Here is an 18531-nt window from a genome sequence, read left to right as displayed (position 1 = left end):
TTCCCTAAAGGCTGGCGATACTGGTCCTCTGCATACACTACTCAGAGAGATCAACCATGTGAGACTGATGGCAAAAGGTTTCCTTTATATGGGGCGGCTGTGGCTCAGAGGAAGGGCAGGTCGTCCACCAATCGGAAGGTTGGTGGTTTGATCCCCGGCTCTTCTGGTCACATGTTGAAGTGTCCTTGAGCAAGACATCAAGGCATCATTGGGCACAAATTTCATAATAACCGTTCAGCATATTGTAATTCAAGTGTTCTGAGAGAAAACTAGACTTCTACACCTCCTCTTGGCTCGGACGGAAGACTTTGACCAATCACAGGTCATTTTAGAGAGAGAGAGCATTCCTATTGGCTGTGCTCCGGCCATGTGAGTGGTATTTCTTCAACTGATCTCAACAATGGCTGCCGGGTCACAAACTTTCTCATTGTACAGCTAAACGGTACACTACGAGAAATAGGAATTAAAGTAACAGAATACTGATTCATATTTGATCAGCGCTGCCTAGTTTGACCGATTGATTGGAGTTTGCGAGTTTGCGATTGACAGTCGGCTCTCATAGACGTCAGCTGGACGGCAGACTCCAGATCAGCTCTTACTGATTGTTTTCCTCCAGTCTGTGAAATCCTGCAGATGCCATTAGAAACACCAGAGGACAGAGTCACATGATTTTTTTCAGATTACCTTTCTCATGCTCTACTGTCAGGATATAGTGACCGTTTTATAAAAATAACTTTTTTTAGTCATATTTGCTCCAATCTCGCCTACTTCAGCTTTAAAACCCCAAATTGCTCCCGAAGGTATTTAGATTAGATCCTGTTGGGCAGGTTGGCTCTGTGTATGAATGTGTGTGTGAATGGGTGAATGCTGACATGTAGCGTAAAACGCTTTGAGTGGTCGGAAGACTAGAAATGTGCTATATAAATGCAAGTCCATAGAAAAAGGGAGGGGGGTTTTCAGATACCAATACACAGAGACTGATATAATTATCAGTTTGCTAACACCTGAGGTTGACATGGGTCTTTTATTAAACCCAGCATATGAAAGCATCATTGTCATCCAACTATGATATGAAGGAATATATTACTCGGCTAAATGGCCTCAGGCTTGAGCAGAGATCTCTATCCCATCCTGCCTCAAAGAGCTGATAAACCATCAAAAAGAATCTCATTAGAATAAAGAGGAAAACATTTCTGCTACAAACACAAACCACTAGTGTTTCTTTAATGTACTAGACAAGAAATAAGTCAATTTCAAAGGGGTACTGCTATGATTTATTAGGCTACTGCGCTTGCGTAAAGTTGGGGGACTCGCAAAAGTTGAAAAAGAAGAATGGTCCCTGACCGGACTTGAACCGGGAACAATGAGATTTCCAAAACAAGGTCGAAATCAAAGCAGCAGCAGAGGCAGAGTTGCATCCCACATTACTTGTAGCGTCTATTTTTAGACCCCTTCCTTTCAGCGGTGTGTCGGCATCCAATTTTCACGGTACAATTATTGTGGCCAAAAATATTATGTTAAACTGTTTTATCACCATTTTCATAAAACCTTACTTGAATAGTGCTATTAAAGCTGAAATAAAACACCATGTTGGATTTTGTCAGTTGTGTATTTCTTTGTTGGATGCATGCAAAAGAAATACACGTGCAAACACCATACATTGGTTAAGAGTTCCTGAGATTACTCTAATATTGCATTGAAACTATTAGCCTAATTTGTAGAGCTTTCAGGTTGATATTAGCTGCTGTTGCAATGAGCCTTAGCTTCATTTTTCACACTATCTCAGCTGTTTCTTCATTAGTTTTAAATAATGTCTCAAAATGATTATTCAGGTAAAGCAAAGTGTGCACATTATAACCTTCATCTCTTTAACTACCCAAAACATAAACCTTTGACATTTTAACAAAACACAACATTAACAAGTTTTAAGTGTTTAAGTAACACTTGATGCAAATTCACATGATTTTCCATGATTAATTACAGTAATTAATACACTACCTCAGCACTAGACAAATGAAACGAATGTGTCACGTTCTCCTATGCTGGTCTGGTGAAAACATGAAAGGACACTTTCACCATGAGGAGAGCTGAAGCTGACTCATAAGGGAAGTGTCTAATGTGCGTCTTAAAGCTGAAGTAGGCGAGATTGGAGCAAATATGATTATAAAAACTAATTTTTATAAAACGGTCACTATATCCTGACAGTAGTGCATGAGACAGGTAATCCGAAAAAAATTATGTTCCTCTGTGTCCTCCGGCGCTCCTAACGGTATCTGCAAGATTTCACAGACCGGAGGAAAACAAGCAGTCAGAGCTGATCTGATGTCCGCTGTCCATCTGCTGTCTATGAGAGCCAGCTGTCAATCACTCGTGAACTCCGTCCAAACGGTCAAACTAGGCAGCGCTGATCAAATATGAATCAGTATTCTGTTACTGTAATGCCTATTTCTCTCCTCAAATGTTTTCAGAATCATCTTGTAGTGTACTGTTGTGCTGTAAAATGAGAAAGTTCGTGCCATGTTGAGATCAGGTTGAAAGGGCTTGAAGGATAGCCAAGCACCGGTCACATGACCGAAGCACAGCCAATAGGAACGCTCTCTCTCTCTGAAATGACCTGTGATTGGTCAAAGTCTCCCGTCACAAGCTAGATTTTCTAAAGCCTGAAAACAGAGCCATGAGGAGGTGCAGAAGTCTAGTTTTCTCTCAGAACACTTGAATTACAATATGCTGAAAGGTTAATTTTTGCCAAATGATGCCAAAAATATTCTGCCTACTGCCACTTTAAAGCAGCTTTTCCTAATTTTCAGTCTAATGACATCATCGGGGTCATTTCCTCAGATTTGACAAAGCTGCCCGTGATGTGTGCGCTGATCTTCGTGTATAAAATCAGTGGAGTTCCCCTTTAAATGTAATAAATTAAAGTGTTTAATTGCATTAATCCCACTTACATCTTGTAATTGCTGCTCTACACATTACAGCATTTAATACACTCCACAAAACACACAAACAAACACACAGTTACGTGCTCCTTTGGTAGAACGTCCCTGGAGCCTTATTGGATGTTGCATGTAGGTTAGATCACCATCACCCTCTGCCTCATTCAACATGCTCTTTAATATTACATGATATCATCTTCATTATCCCTCCCTGTCGCCTGAGTATCTGCTCACACCTCACCACCACCCCCACCACCCGCTCCATATAACGCACATAAGGATATTTTGCCATTACAGCGTGCTATATAATTCATTAGCCCGGTGTGTGGCAGTTGGTAAATGGCAACGAGCAAGCTAATGCTATCGGTGATAATTGCTTTGGATAGATAATGAGATTCAATGTAAGGAGAGACATCCTTTGGGGTTGGGGGTGTATTAAGTACTCGTACACTCACACTTATATGCACATAAGGGAATATTTTCATGTAAGCCATGCGAGCTGACTACAGATCCTTTTCAAATATGCAGGAGAGCATACATTAACACAAACATCTGCACTGTGAAAGGGCACAAACCCAACGCACTGCATGCAGCTGAAAAAGTCAGAGCTGATAAACAAAAAGTTATGAAGCTACCTGTATAAGGACACCAGGATATTATTTTTTAAGAAGCATTAATCTGAGAATCCCCCTAATATTACTCAGTGGATTCATGAGGTAAATTCATGTGCTCCCTTGGAAAAAATAACCTAGGCTTTAAGAGGTAGCCCACAGTTTTTCTATAGGATATGGAATCCATGGATTACTTATATAGAATCTACTTAACCTAACCTTTCTATGGTATTCACTTAATTAATATTTTCTATGTGCTGTTTCTTTTTTCTTCTTTTTTTTACATTTAATTAATCTATTAATCTATTTAAGATTTCTATTTTACTACCATGAATTATATTATCGTAGTACTTTTTACACAACCTTGCCTACTTCAGACCCCTCTCCACAAGTTTACAGCCCTAGTCATCATAGAGATGTTTCCAACCCGTTCTCACAACCCGCTCGTCCAATACCGCAGCTCGGTCAGTGCCCCTCCGTCGACTGATACCGACGCACCGAGGTACCTTTTAGCATCTGTATGGGACGCTTCGGGCTTTCAACTAACTCTAACGTAAGGTAGGAGGGGAGGATGGACGAGTCAAACAAACACAGGACTTTCCCCCAGGAGCCCGCTGTTTCGTGTCCTGTGTGAAACCAAGGTGGCGGTAGTCCGTATTCGTCATTCAAAAAGGGAAACCAGAAAACCGAGGACTGCGGATATACAAGCCGATTCAGGATTGAACAGGCAGACTAGAGCCGACGGTGCGGGACACATCGAAAAAACTAGGCTGACGGATGCTCACTGACGGCCCAGAACTGTCCGACGGCCGACCGTCGGCTTGGTGTGTCAGCGCTTTTTTTGTATTTCTGTGCACCATTAAAAGTCATTGTCTGGTGAAAAAAAAAAAAAAAAAGTTAACTTTGGGAAGAAAAAAACAAGGCATACACCAAAACACTGTCCTTTGTCCTCTTCTTTCCATCTTCATTAATCCACATTTACATTTTGACACATTCCCATATTCCAGTATCATCAAATCAACCATTACTGGGAGTGAAATGTGTTTCCAGAAACTCTGTTCCCCTCACAGTCCAGGTCAAGCTGTGAGGAAATGGGCTCATTAACCCCGGACCTCTTCACTTAGATTAAACAGAGGAAACAGACAGACAGATGAATGGATAGCATCCCTCAAGAAATCAGCTTTCCATTACGAGGAGTCTGATGCCAAGACAATGACTGCATTAAGGCTCTGGCTTGTTTTTTTTTTACAGAAAATCATGTTGAGTGGTTCTGAATAAAAGCGTCTGTGCTGAGAAAGTGGGTGTAAAAAGGAGGGAGCTGCACTGCCCCCCTCTGGTTGTGTGCACTGCAGAGTGGAAAGACACGGCATAACATAGGCTACTCTACCAACTGACTTATTAAAATGTAGGAGCTGAATCTTAATACAAATAATACCATCTCCCCATGTTTTAAGGTAATTTAAGGGCAATGTTAAAAATTTCAAAATGTGGAATACCGATAACATCAAATATGGTCTGTCATCCAGGGCTTCCTCTGTTGGTATCATCTGTCAACTTTTCAGACAATGTTACTCTATACTCCAACAAGCAAAAGAAGCAGGCGTGTAATCGTTGTGGAATATACAGTATGGACATGTGCTGCATCAAAACCAAACATCACCATGAAACACATTGAATAAGACGTGCAGGCATAAGCCTGAGATGAAAAAACAACCAAGCAAATTAATCGCAAAGCTATTCACCAAAAAATATAGAAATAATACATATGTCTCACTTCACATGCTTAGAAGCGATGATTGGTGAAAGCCTGCAGTCGTCCGAGTGACTCCCTACACTTCTTCTGTCTATCCTCCAGGAGTTGTGATGACCTCTCATCGAATGCACTTAGACATGCAGACAGTATAGGAGCCGGGTATCAAACCGGACGACCCGCTCTACCCACCGAGCAACAGCCGGCCAGAAAACTTTGAAAACTGGGTCTGTAGTTAATTTGCCGCTGAACTGTGCCACTGTGAACCAACCAGGTAATTAGTTATTTAGAATATTTAAGGGGGTTCCAACCAGGTTGGGTTGGGCCCTCCAATGTCTGACTGAAGATTTCACCCTTGACTAGAAACTATGAGGAAACTTTCAGAACTTAAGTGAGGCTGCTGGATCAGAGCTGTCTGGTCTTTAAAAATAATAATTACAATAACAACAGTAACAATTCCAGCCAATCGGGATAATGTATTCACCAAGACCTCTGTATAAATGGTATGTAAAAAAAAAATAGATCTACGGCAGACTCAAAATGAATAAATCAGCTGGTTGCCCACTGTTGGTATTGCAGCATTCCAACATAAATGAGCACATTGATCGTCTAGGACCAGTCATCTGCAGTCGTCTAGAAGGTGAACCAGTATCTGATCTGAGAGAAAATACACACTGAACTTTTCACCCAAACAGCTCCGGGACAAGATGCCGTCTCCTCTGGAGGTCTGAAGTGACCAGACCCAGCATGCACCACAACTTCAGAGTCGGCTTTTCATGTTCAGTGCATGAACTTTCACTCCACTTGTTAATTTTGCAGTCTTCAGAAGATTTATTTGGGCTAACGAATTCAGACTGGAACTAAAACCATAGTCCTCCTACTGTTGACTAGTGAGCAGCAGCTGGTTGAATGATTCACCTCGGTGGTCTTTCAATCATGTCTGCTTCATTAAAAGATAAGACTAACATTATTAAACATTTTCAGCAAATTGCATTAAATGTCCCAAACCAACAATGTCTTAGTCTCAATTCTTTCTAACTTCCTGTCTGTGGCTCTCAGCTCCAAGCCTTTAATAGTTTTTGACTAACAGTGGAGCTCTATGGCACAGAGGAAGAAGATATATCAGACTTTAATATACACACAATACTTGTTAGTAAAAAACATTCAGATCATATATCTGTTATTTGCCCATAACATCTTTTTCAGTAAAAATCACTAACACAAAGTGGAAAATGCAGGGCAGAATTAAGAATTCCAGCTCCTCATGATTTAATCATGTTTACTATGTTAATTAGAAGTACAATAAATATGGAAAGAGACTATTGTGCAAATGAAGCCCCCGTGCTCTACATCTAGTGATGTGATTAGAAATGAAAGACATGGTGTTTTCTCAGCTCCAGTTTATGATCATCAGAAGACCAATATGAACGCAGTCGCTATTGATGCATATCTGCATTGCAATGAGCTTCATACCATGAACTCCTGTGTCAAAGATTGATTTTAACATAACTCCAGTCTCCTGTCCCAATATGGGGAAACCTGTTGAAGTGGATTTATCCTCCGCTGCACACCTGCCTGTCTGATAATCCCATCATAGATCACAGACATTAAAGTCGTCATGCACTGTGGTGGATTTCTATATGGAGGCAGTTTGGAGATCAGTTTGGAGATCATATTGTAGCTCAGCAATAGAAATCATCAGATGTCAGCTGAGAGTGAATTTCTCATCGTGCTTCCACAAACATTAGAAAATCGATATATTACTTTTGTACCAGGAATATAGTGAATAGTTAAGAAACAATAATATAAACCTGAGCTGAATTTGAAGCGTGAGAGAAAAAGCCGGAATCTGCTCCCCTTCTTTTCAACGTCTATCCATACTTGAATATTATTTATTCAGCATCATGGATTTTATTCATTTTGTTTTATCTTAAGTGACGTAAATCAGTTGTCGATTAACAACAAAAAAACTAAAAGTTGCCTCCATTATTCTACACATTGGCACTCATCTTTGTGAATCATTATACAGCATCATCATTATCCTAATTACTCATATTTACTTACTGAATACTCTTTAACTGTCAGTATTACCCTCTCAATACAAAAACACACATACACACACACACACACAGCACTTTGATTGGCAGCCCTCCATCCTCCCTGGGACTTAGCAGATGGTTTCTAATTGCGTCTGAAGGCAGCATCAGTCTGCAGCTGAGACTAAATTGGTGGGTTTGGGCTTTAGGTAAACACAGCAACTGTTTTCCAGCCCACTTCAAACACCTGCAGCATCCCCTCCATCCGTCATTCACACACATTTATTCACACACATATATTCCCTCCATCTGGCTGGAAGTGCTTGCTGGTTGCTGCAAAGCTGAGTTCGACAGTGCTTTGTGGCTGTTTACTTCCAAATGATCCAAAAAATTACACCGTGTTTATTTCTGTGGGAGAGAGATCGGCTTTACTTTTCAGTTCAGCTGAATACCTGGAAAATGAACCTTTGACTTCTAGCACAAAATACATGCAGCCAAGTAAAGGTAGGGAAACATAAATTTAACTAGAATTGCACTCGGAGAGCGCAGAACTCCGCCAACGTGCCTGACTTTAAAAACAGATCACAGATCACAGCTCACAGCTGGCGGTACCGTGAGGTGGTCGGCTTATTATGGTGTGGTTTTAATGCTCAGGCTGATCGTAATCCGTAAAACAAATTCCTGAATCCGGATCATGATCCGGATCGCCACCAAAATCAAATGGATTGTTCATTGTGCTACACCCCACCCCTTCAAAAGAATTCATTCAAATCCATCACGGACTTTTGGAGTAATCCTGCTAACAGACAGACAGACAAACAAACCAACAAACAAACAAGGCCTTCGGCTTAGGAAGGAGGTAATAAAATAACCACTTGTCACAATTTAATGATCACAGTTGTTAAGATGCTACTGCTAAACACTATTAACTGTTTGAGTTATAGTTATTTTGCACTGCTATTCACTGTTTCACTATGGGAGTTGCCCCGGCATGACCTCTTATGGAAGCTGCACCCTGCTTGGACACATCGTCAAGTCTGAAATGTGAGCAAGTCCATCCAATAAGTGTACTGACCATACTAATCACTGTAGTTATGCATGTAAAATGGAAGAAAATAGACTTGAAGTGTAAAAATATGTTTTTTGGTCATGTTTAAGTCAAATGCGGGCCGTTACACGGCCTGTGTAGACAGCTGGATTGTTTAAAACTGAAGTGTACTGTATCTTTGGCCCCGATGCGTCAGCCTGAAAAAATGCACATCTTGATGACAAAAGCTGAAAGCAGATAGCCGGAGATAGCCTCTGCTGAGCTGCTTTTCTTTGCACAGCAGCTGACATCTGAAATCACAACAACAAGTTGCATTTAACTCAAGCAGCTCGCTTACGTTGGATTGTCCGTGGCTGACAAATTTCACTGTTGAGTTTGCACTGCATGAGGATACACAGTGGCCGAGAGCATCCATTTAATTCATGTGAGGTCAGAAATTATTAATTTCTGACCTTAAATGAAGTAATTTGAGAACACGACTTAACTAATTAAATAATTAATTAAAGATAATTAAAGAGTACAAATGGCTAATTCGCGCGTGTGAATTAAGTAACTGGAGAGCAAATAAATCAATTGAGAGATAATGTTGCCTGACATGCGATCTCCAGACGTATAGATTCCTTCAGGATTTCCATCGATCTTTGCTTTACTGGTGTGCATCAGTTCCCAATCAATACCTATTTGAGCTAATTGTGTTTAACACACAAGAAAACAAATAACTGAGCGATCACTGACCAGCCATCGACTTAAAGCACCTGGCCCCAGTGCACTCCTATTCATCTGTGGCAACAACAATTAAGGCTAAAACACAGCCACCGTGTCAGAACTTCAGCGCTGACAACAACTGCAAACATCCACACTGCAGGCATTTTAAACATTCATGGAGTCACTCAAATCTCTCCCTGCAGCTAAAGGCCCTCTTTTTGCTCCCAGCGTTATAGGTGTAGTCGCCAAATTCCTCCCCCCTGAGCATGAAAGGAGCACTTGCCCGGAGGAAAAATGCAAGTTGTAGCAGAGCACATGACTGGTCAATAGAATACAGAAAACATGGATATTAAACAGCCACACTGCATCCAATTCACTCCAAATGGGAAGTGAATCTCTCTCAAAATATAAAATTTCCTAATTAGAATCGTTCATTTTGGAGCACTGGTCACTCTTTAACATTTGTACATGCGATCTGAAATCATATTTACAAGACTTTACAGACTGCACAGACTCAAAGACAGCAGGTGTTAAAATTCATAACTAGAATTTCAGAACTTTGCAGCCCAGTTGGACCAAATGTTTTTTATTATTCGTGTTAATTACAGACCATATACTGTAAACTCTGCCAGAGACGTGTTGATGCTCAAGTTATATTTTGTTAGAGCATGCGTCGAATGTTACTGATTGTTGCCCTGTGTGTCTTCATCCCAAAAATATAAGTAGAAGTGTAATTGTAAAGGTGTTCATGCAGCCGAACTTTGCACCAAACTCTCTGCTGATGAATGACATTTGTGTCCTTTTCAGCCATGCAGACAAATAAAGCCAAGTCACTGCAGCAGCTTTCTCCGGGTCTGCAGAGCCAAAAAGACGCTGCTACTTGACCTTTGCAATTCTTTCATTATTCATGCTATATTCAACTCTGTAGCTTAAAAATAAACTTTTGCTTGGTTAAGCTCAAATGCAGAATTTTCTAACTTTGAACTTTTTATACATATAAATCCTATAAAAAATTATGAAATAATAATAATAAATAAATCATATCCTCTCCTTTAAGTCAAAATACAGACATGTTTTACCTTTTATTCTATAAATGTTACCAGTGTCAAAATAATGCTGCTTTCAAATGGAACTCGTGAGCTTGTGGCTACAAGATTGGAAGGTGTGTACACAATATGCTTATAAGTGGTTAAGTCACGAGAACACCGCTGCTAGGCAACGGCAATATTAACGTTACTGTCGGTGTCTAGGACACCACAGAGGCCAACAATTTAACGAGCTAGCAAACGGGTAACGTAATACAGGAAATGCAAAAGCATAATGACAGAAAAGGGAAAAAGATGAGGTTGTTGGGAATATCAACATTTTCCTCAGCCATATTGTAAAATTATGAAGAAAAACTCTATACGACTAAAATTGCAATATATTAACTTATCATCCACCGAAAAATGTACTTCCATGGCCTCCGCCATTTCCGACTGAAGAGCAATAAGACTGGACACCCATTTTGAATGTCATCATAATGCCACTCCAGTGTGTGATCGGGAGCAAAAGAGGTGTGAAAAGAGGCGTTTAACATAACAGCGTCGGCCTCTTGAAATTTGACATTGAATTGAATTTTCTGTTTCCACTTTTACTTTCCGCCATTATAGTTTTATCAGTTTAGACTTACTTATTAGTATCTATTTAAACCAGTGTTCAAATGCAAATCATATTTTATTATTAGGCTAGATTAATTGAGGTAAATGGTTAAAATAGTATATTATTTTATTTGCATCAATCATATACATGTTTGTATGAGGAGTAAATCCCAGTGGAAAACAATTCAACGCAGGAAGCAGATTAGATCATTTCTGACAACTTCCGGTGTAATCCGAATACAGATAATACAGATATTTTTGTGATATAAACAGATACAGATAGTAGCTTTGCGTTACATCCCTAGTGTCCTCTACCATGCATAATAAATAAGGTCGTATGAGTTGAGGCGCTTCTTCCTGTTTGTTTATGTTACAAGAAATACAACAGCTGATTTCAGAGACAGATGCATTTCCACATTTTCAACATCAGATTCCTTTTAGATTTAAAGGAATTCTGCAACTGAAATCCAGTCTCTAATGTGTCTTGGTTACATGCATACACACAGGATTTTTCTTTATATCAGAGAGTCCTCCAATCCACCCAAGACGCATGTTGCGGTTAGTGATCCAACCGCTCCACCTTTCTTAAACACAATCAGCTCTTCCTGTACCTTGCTGCCTCCAACCCATGACCTCTATATCATCCCACTACAACATCTCCATCAGACTCCAGACCTTCATATTTTGATTTTCAACCATTCTTAACGTATTGAAATAAAGGCAGGCAAAACTGCGTACTGTTTTTGGCAAACCAACAATAATGCATTATGTCAAAGAGCAATATACGCACCAAGACAGCAGAGAGACAACTCACCACAACATGAGACCTAACACATTCACAGTCACGGGCAGATTCCTGACACACCGACATTCGCCATTAACAAAACAAGCACTCATCACTGCAAACAGGCGTCTCGCGGGTCACGGAGGCAAACACTTACCAACATTGATGACATTGGCGGAGAGGAAGTGGCTGCAGGGAAGGCTGGCAGTGCTCACGAAAGAGTCGCCATCTGTCGTCACGGTAGTCCTCGACCTCAGCGACAGGTTGGGGGAGTCAGTCACCATGGCCATTCTAGCTGCCACAGGATCCATGACTGCTGATGGATGACGGACAAGTCCCGGGGATCACACACAGTGTTGTCAGATTTTTAAGGTCGTTGCTGACCTCACACCCCAAAGAGTCTGTCTGCTGCCTTTAGAAACTGAGATACGGTCAAAAATAACCAAAAATGGAGCTCAAGAAATATTGTATCTCTTTGGCAAAAATATTCGATAAAATCACTGGAAGGAGTAAACTTGGGTTGATGGAGCCAATGCGGCCAGAGAGGTTCCTCAAATTGTTCAGTGGTAGTAGTGGAAAGCTGAAAAAGAAAGGGACTAGATAGACAATGACTGACAGTTAAAGCTGTGAAGCTGTCAGACCAGTCCTCAGTCAAATATTCGCAAAGCAAAAACTCCAATCCAATATTCAAAAGTCACAGAAGGAAGTCTTTGATGAGAATTCCCAGACACTTTCCAGAAAAGATGCTTGTCAAGTCAAGATATACTCAAATGACACGTTTTATTAGCGCTGAGAAGCTGCAGGGAGCCAAAGGGGCTTTCGTCTGTGAAGAGCAGATTATGATGATTGGCATCACTCAATAAAACGTCTGGTCCTCCTGATCCAAACCATAATCACAGTCAGGCCGAGCTGCTTCAGTCACCTACAGACAGAGACACAGAGACACATGAGAGAAACATTCTCTTCACCTCACATGATTTATGAGGACAAACCCAGATATTACAGTAGTACTACTGCAGTTTCTGCTCAAAATACAAAACTCTGTCAAAGTTTACCTCTGTAGTTTAACCCTTGAATGTATTGTTTACAGTCACCTTAGGTTTATACCAATCCAATTAATTTGTGTGTATTTGTACTAGAGCTCACTAATTTAATTGATGAAGGAAGCATAGTGATTCACATTAAATTTAGCACAAAACATATAATTGTATGTTATTTTATGCCACTGTAATGTTGTTATTGGAAGGAAAATGGAAAAAATAAGTTTGCTTTTACTATATGTACCAATGTGGACTGTAGCCCACAATAATATAAGAAATATTCTTTAAAAGAAAAATAGCACAAAACATAAGAGATGAGGACTAACTCCTATCCCTAACCCATTACATAATTGGACATCAGTACAGTCAGAGTTTGCATGGAGCCAGCATCTAGTGGCTTGTAGAGAAACTGCAGCTAAAAGCAGCTCAACATTGCTGTGGTGGTTGCTATTTGACCTAATGACAATGAGGATAGGGAGAGGAGTTTCTATTTAAGATTGTGCACAGGTACTACCCTGATAAAGCTAATATTGGCAAGTTCTTCACAACTGTTAACAATAGTTGCACTTTTTGTGAAGGGGAAACTACTGTGTTTGTAGATTGTTTTAATGCTAATTCTTTCTGGTTTAATTTGCAGAAGAACATCTCAAAACATTTTGAAAAAGATATCATACTAACAAAGATTTACATAATTAATTTGATTAATATCTTAGCAAAATATTACATCCATAAAATAATATGGCTTAAAAGAATACCCTCCTTTTATACTTTTAAAGATACTGATTTTAAAACATAGTTGACTACAACTGAAAACTTAAACCTCAAAAACTCAAATGTCATCTCAAATGTATTTGTTTAACAAACCCTGACTGTTTTTTTTTTTTTCATCATCTTTTCTTTTCCTCATCGTTACATTTTATTTGTTAAATTATATAAATAAATTATTTTCATTTTATATTATTTTTATGCTGTGAAATATACTTATTGATTTTTTTGTAATGAAAAGTCTGAACATGTTTATGTAACGACTGTATTGAGCTTTTCTAATTAAATTATATATATATTTTTATAAATATATATATATTTTAGGATGGGGTTAGGAAAAAGACAACAGAAGCACTACGGGTGTCCCTAAACACACACGCACACACACAGTAGTACACTATTGGAAACACACACTGATGTGGAAAATATGTGGAGTTTCCCTTAAGGTCTCCCCATACACTACCAATGTACAATATACTGTAGGCTAATCAATGAAGCTCATATGACCATCATATAATAGGTGGACAAATCACCAGAGTCAGTAAGAGACATTTGTTGTGTGTTTCCTCTTAGTGTGCATTAATACATCTGATTGTCAGGGGTCACTCCAGGCCCCCTTTGGGCTCCATCAAACTTCAGTTGACCTCAGATTCCATTAGTGATGCTGCTATATTTGGATGTTACAGCACAAAGTCACACATATTAAATGATTCAGATAGCTGTGAGAAAATGAAACCTGGAGGCAGCAGCGAACTGAACTGAGCATAAAACAGAAATGTAATCTAGTAACTGGGATTTAAAATGTTAAGAAAAAAATATATGTTTTTTAAATTACAAGACTTTAATTTACTCTAGTTTGAGACAAAGCTTCAGTCTACATACAATGCAATCTATGACTGCGGACGGCGTGTTACACCACACCTCAGACTCTCTTCACCTCTCCTACCTAAACTTCCTTTGTTTACCTACCTTTGCCGCCTTCCGCCATCACTCACAGAAACCCACCCACCCCCCACATAAAGATTGGATAAACCCGAAAACATTTACCTCTCAGCTTGAAAGGCTCCTTTAAAATCAGCTTTCAAAGTTGGAATCTTTAATGTAGTGTATGTGATCCACCACCCTGCTAAGGACTGAACTGTGTGTGTTTATGTGTGTGCGTGTGTGTAGGGAGGGGAGTGAGTCAGGGTTAGCTAGACATGGTGGGCTGGCTGGGGGACATGTTGAGAACTGTTTCTGAAAGGTTGGCGGTCAGATTGGCTGAGCTGCAGGTCCGGGCACGTTCCCTGTTTCCACATATACACACTCCACCTGGTCACAGGAGAAGGTGTGTGTGTGTGTGTGACTAGAGCTGGTATGTGAAGACGTAATTCCAACGAAAAGATGATGTCACAATCATCTCGCCCTTTCACCTAACTACCATGTTCCAAACAGCCATCGACCAACCATGGAGGGCATCTTGTAACATCATCAACATTTTTAAATTTTCCGTACTCGGCGTTGACTTGCAAAATTATCTTTTAAATTGATAATAAGGTCCCACGGGGGTCCCACCGGAAGGGGCGGGACTTCGGCTCTCTTTAGAGCAAGTGTGTGTTTTATTGCTTACGAATTCAACTTTCAGTAGTAAGAAGAAGACTGTGGTATCTCCTTATTCAAACATAACACACACACACACACAGCACCATATGCAGAAAGAAAGCAACCCTGTTCAGATCAGCAGTATAGCCTATAGCAGTGTAGACGTACTGCCAGCCAAGAGTGGGCAGCTCAGCTAAACACAGGGAGTGAGCGAATAAATGAATGAATATGTTGTTACAAGTGACTCATTTTCTCAATGAGGGAGGTGCTTCAGCAACCAAAACACACACGTAAAAAAAATAACACACACATAGAAGATGCATCCACGAAAGCCTTTTCAGTGGAAATGTGAGATAAGCACTAGTCTTACTTTTCCTGCACAAGTCAACTAACCCTAACGCTAACCCCAAGTTACAGTCATACATTATAAAATAAGCAATTTTGAATGGACATTTTTACTGCTGCGTGTCAAAACAGTTTTGTACATTGCACTGTTTGGGAGCACGAAACTCAGATAACATAGTGTTAACAGACAGAGATGACAGTATATAGTCTCCTGGACCTCCTGGGTCGTCCACAGTGGTTCTTTTTTCATTGCCACAGCATCCGAGATGTATGGCAGGCCTTTGAGAGCATACCTAAAGAGATCAGCATCCACCAGAAGACTGCTCTATTGATTCTCTTCCTGAGCTCTTCTCATGATTGATTATTGTCATTAAGTGTCAACAGCAACCTGTTTACAGTATCTCTCAATGTTGTTTGAAGTATTCATAAGCGGTTACAGTCATACAATAAATCATTCTCTTCGCCAAGACTCTCAGTCCTGTTATATCTGCAATAACAAAAGCGTAAATCCTAAACACACTACCTTGTCAAACAGCCACGTGAAATAATATGAAAAAACAAATATTCAGGACCAAAATACTATAGGGCAATCAATGTGTTTTTTTGAGTTATTTTCAGTTGTCTATTTCGATACAAGCTGTTATGTGTGTGGGTTTGTGAGGGAACCCACAACTACTCCCCATCTCCGAGAGGACATTTACTCACTGCTCTGATAGCAAACATAACAAAGAAAATGGTTGCAGATACACTTTCATTCCAAAATGAGATATTCTCTATGTGACAATAAAAAAAAGAACGGCTGCTACACTAAAAGTCTGCCAACAACAATCACAATATTGCTTCTGTTCTAACTGTGAAGAACTCTTTCTTTATATTCTCTTTATGAGAAATATTACACCGAGTGACTGCAGGAACCAAAGGCATTCAATTGAACCCAATATACATGAATAAATGTACGCATCCAAGGACAGTTAGATTGAATGAACCAGTTAGACCTGATCCAAAATGTGGGCTATTCAAATAGACCCAAAGAGAGAGAGAGAGAGAAACACTGGGATGATGCTGCCTGATGCAGTTGCAGTCAAAATCAGCAGCAAAACATATTTTTTCCTGCACTTCACAGTTCACTCACTCCATCTGTCTATCTCCTGTGATAAAGATGCCCCATGTGATCAGAGCTGATAGCAATTCCTCTTGGATCTGCTTGGGTATTAGGCATACTCACACACAGATCTGAGAGATTTGATCTGCCACTTTTGAAATCTCTGCGCTAAAGGAAGGAATAACATTTAAGATCTGATGTCATTCAATGTTCAATATATTTTACATAAAAAACATTATAAACACGGTGAATTACAGTGTTCGAATTACACCGTAGAGGGAGGATACTGTACTGTAGTGTACTTTGTTATTGTCATCTATAGTGGTTATTTGCATAAAAACACACAATTCAAATGATTATGATTATTTAAATATTTGCTTTGATTTAAAAAAAATCTAGTGGAGTTAGTGTAAGGAAGTTAAACAGGTCATAATTCCCTCTCTAATATCTATTTTATATTACTGTGGGAACATTTCCTTCAATCAACTGGATTTATTCAAGTTTGTTGCCAAAAATTTGATTCTACGAGATAACCTTTGAACACCTCATGATAACCGCCACTGCCAACAACTAACAACTGCCAACTACACAGATTTGGCGGGAGGCGGGTGGCGGGTGTTTGGGTGCTACTTTCAGACCTTGCATACAGTACTTTGAATTCCAGTTGAAAACCAGTTTTAGTCAACAAAATCTATACTACAATATATGTGGTTTGGCACAGATATCTAGTAGCTACACCTGTGCCACATGTTGAGCAAGGCTTTATGAAGAGTCCTGTAAACTGAACAAAGAGTTCCTGAGGGCAGAAACATTAAACTGTAGGTCAACACCCTTTTTCTTGCTACTAAGTACAGCGAGACAAGCTCAAGCATGGTCATGCACTTCACCTCCGTTTCACAACGCCAAGCCTGACTAAACCGAGTGGGAGAACAAAAGTGTGCAGTGTAGCCTATATAGAGTCAGCGGATAAAGGATGTCCAATCGCAGTGACTGCTGTTAAAGTGTCAGAGCAACAAGACAACTCTCATGACTAAAAGCTACACAGCCACAATGACAACTTGAATAATGCATTAAAAGTGTTGTCAGGGGGTGAGTCAGCCCGCGCTATACTTATAGACCTCCGCAGAGTGTGTTTCAGCTTGTGGTTTGGACCGCCGGGTGCTGTTGTGACTAGCACGAGCACACTTGCACATTCTGTCCTCCGTAGATGTGGCTGCTTTACTAAGCCGAGAGAGAGAGAGAGAGGGAGACATACACACATCAGCACTGTGCGAGCGTGCGTGCGTGCGTGCGTGCGTGCGTGCGTGCGTGCGTGCGTGCGTGCGTGCGTGCGTGCATGCGTGCGTGTACAAGCAAAAGGGACTAAAATTTAAATTAATTTGTGTTTATGGGATTATGCATGTGCACATACAGCAGTAACTAGACGTTACAGGCCAATAGTCAAAGGCAAACTAACACAATGGCTCTTTCTTCTACATTCCCCACCTGACTGCTCCCTCCACATGCAAAGACAATGGGATCCATTCATCGCACATAATTTAAAGAGAGGTTTCACGAAAGTGTGCAATCACTGGCATCCAAGATAGTGTGCATGACAATGAAGTACATGCTGCTGAAAGGAAGAAATTATGCATCATCTAATCAAATGCCAACACCTGGTTTTTGATAACATCGATAACCTTCAAGAATAGAAAGGCCTGATTAGAAAAAACATCTAAAAAAAAACAACAACAAAAAACAGCCCAGTTCTGGTACGGCGTTCTTTGGACAGATGAAACTAAGATCAACCTGCACCAGATTGATGGGAAGAAAATGGCTTGGAACGGCTCATGATCTGATGCATACCATATCATCCGTAAAACACGGTGGATGCAGTGTGATAGCATGGGCATGCATGGCTTCCAAGGGAACTAGGTCACTGGGACTTGCCATCTGCTCAGATTCAGCCAAATTTAGCAAAGTCAATTGGAAGGCGCTACACAGTACAGATGGACAATGACCCAAAACAGACTGTTTTCTAAGGCAAAGAAGTGGAATATTCTGCAATGGCCGAGTCAATCACCTCATCTCAACCTGATCGAGCATGCATTTCACTTGCTGAGGACAAAACTAAAGGCAGAAAGACCCATGAACAAACAACAACTGAAGACAGTAAAAGGCAGTAACGTAAAAGAAAGGAGGAAACGCA

At 40.2% G+C, this 18531-nt stretch overlaps 1 protein-coding gene across 2 annotated transcripts in view; it reads right to left on the bottom strand.

The window, feature by feature from the left end:
* Positions 1–18531, bottom strand: part of plch2a (phospholipase C, eta 2a) — a 214371-nt gene that overhangs the window by 182688 nt on the left and 13152 nt on the right. For both annotated transcript variants that reach the window (XM_037773701.1, XM_037773702.1), the window contains exon 2: positions 11668–12432. In XM_037773701.1, coding sequence (XP_037629629.1) covers positions 11668–11821 — 154 coding nt within the window. In that variant the 5' untranslated portion in view covers positions 11822–12432. The remainder of the gene's footprint in view (positions 1–11667; positions 12433–18531) is intronic.

Source organism: Sebastes umbrosus, chromosome 6, assembly GCF_015220745.1.
Source record: "Sebastes umbrosus isolate fSebUmb1 chromosome 6, fSebUmb1.pri, whole genome shotgun sequence".
Taxonomy (NCBI): Eukaryota; Metazoa; Chordata; class Actinopteri; order Perciformes; family Sebastidae; genus Sebastes; species Sebastes umbrosus.
Note: the sequence above shows the minus strand (reverse complement) of the source record. Positions and strands in the feature narration are given on the sequence as shown.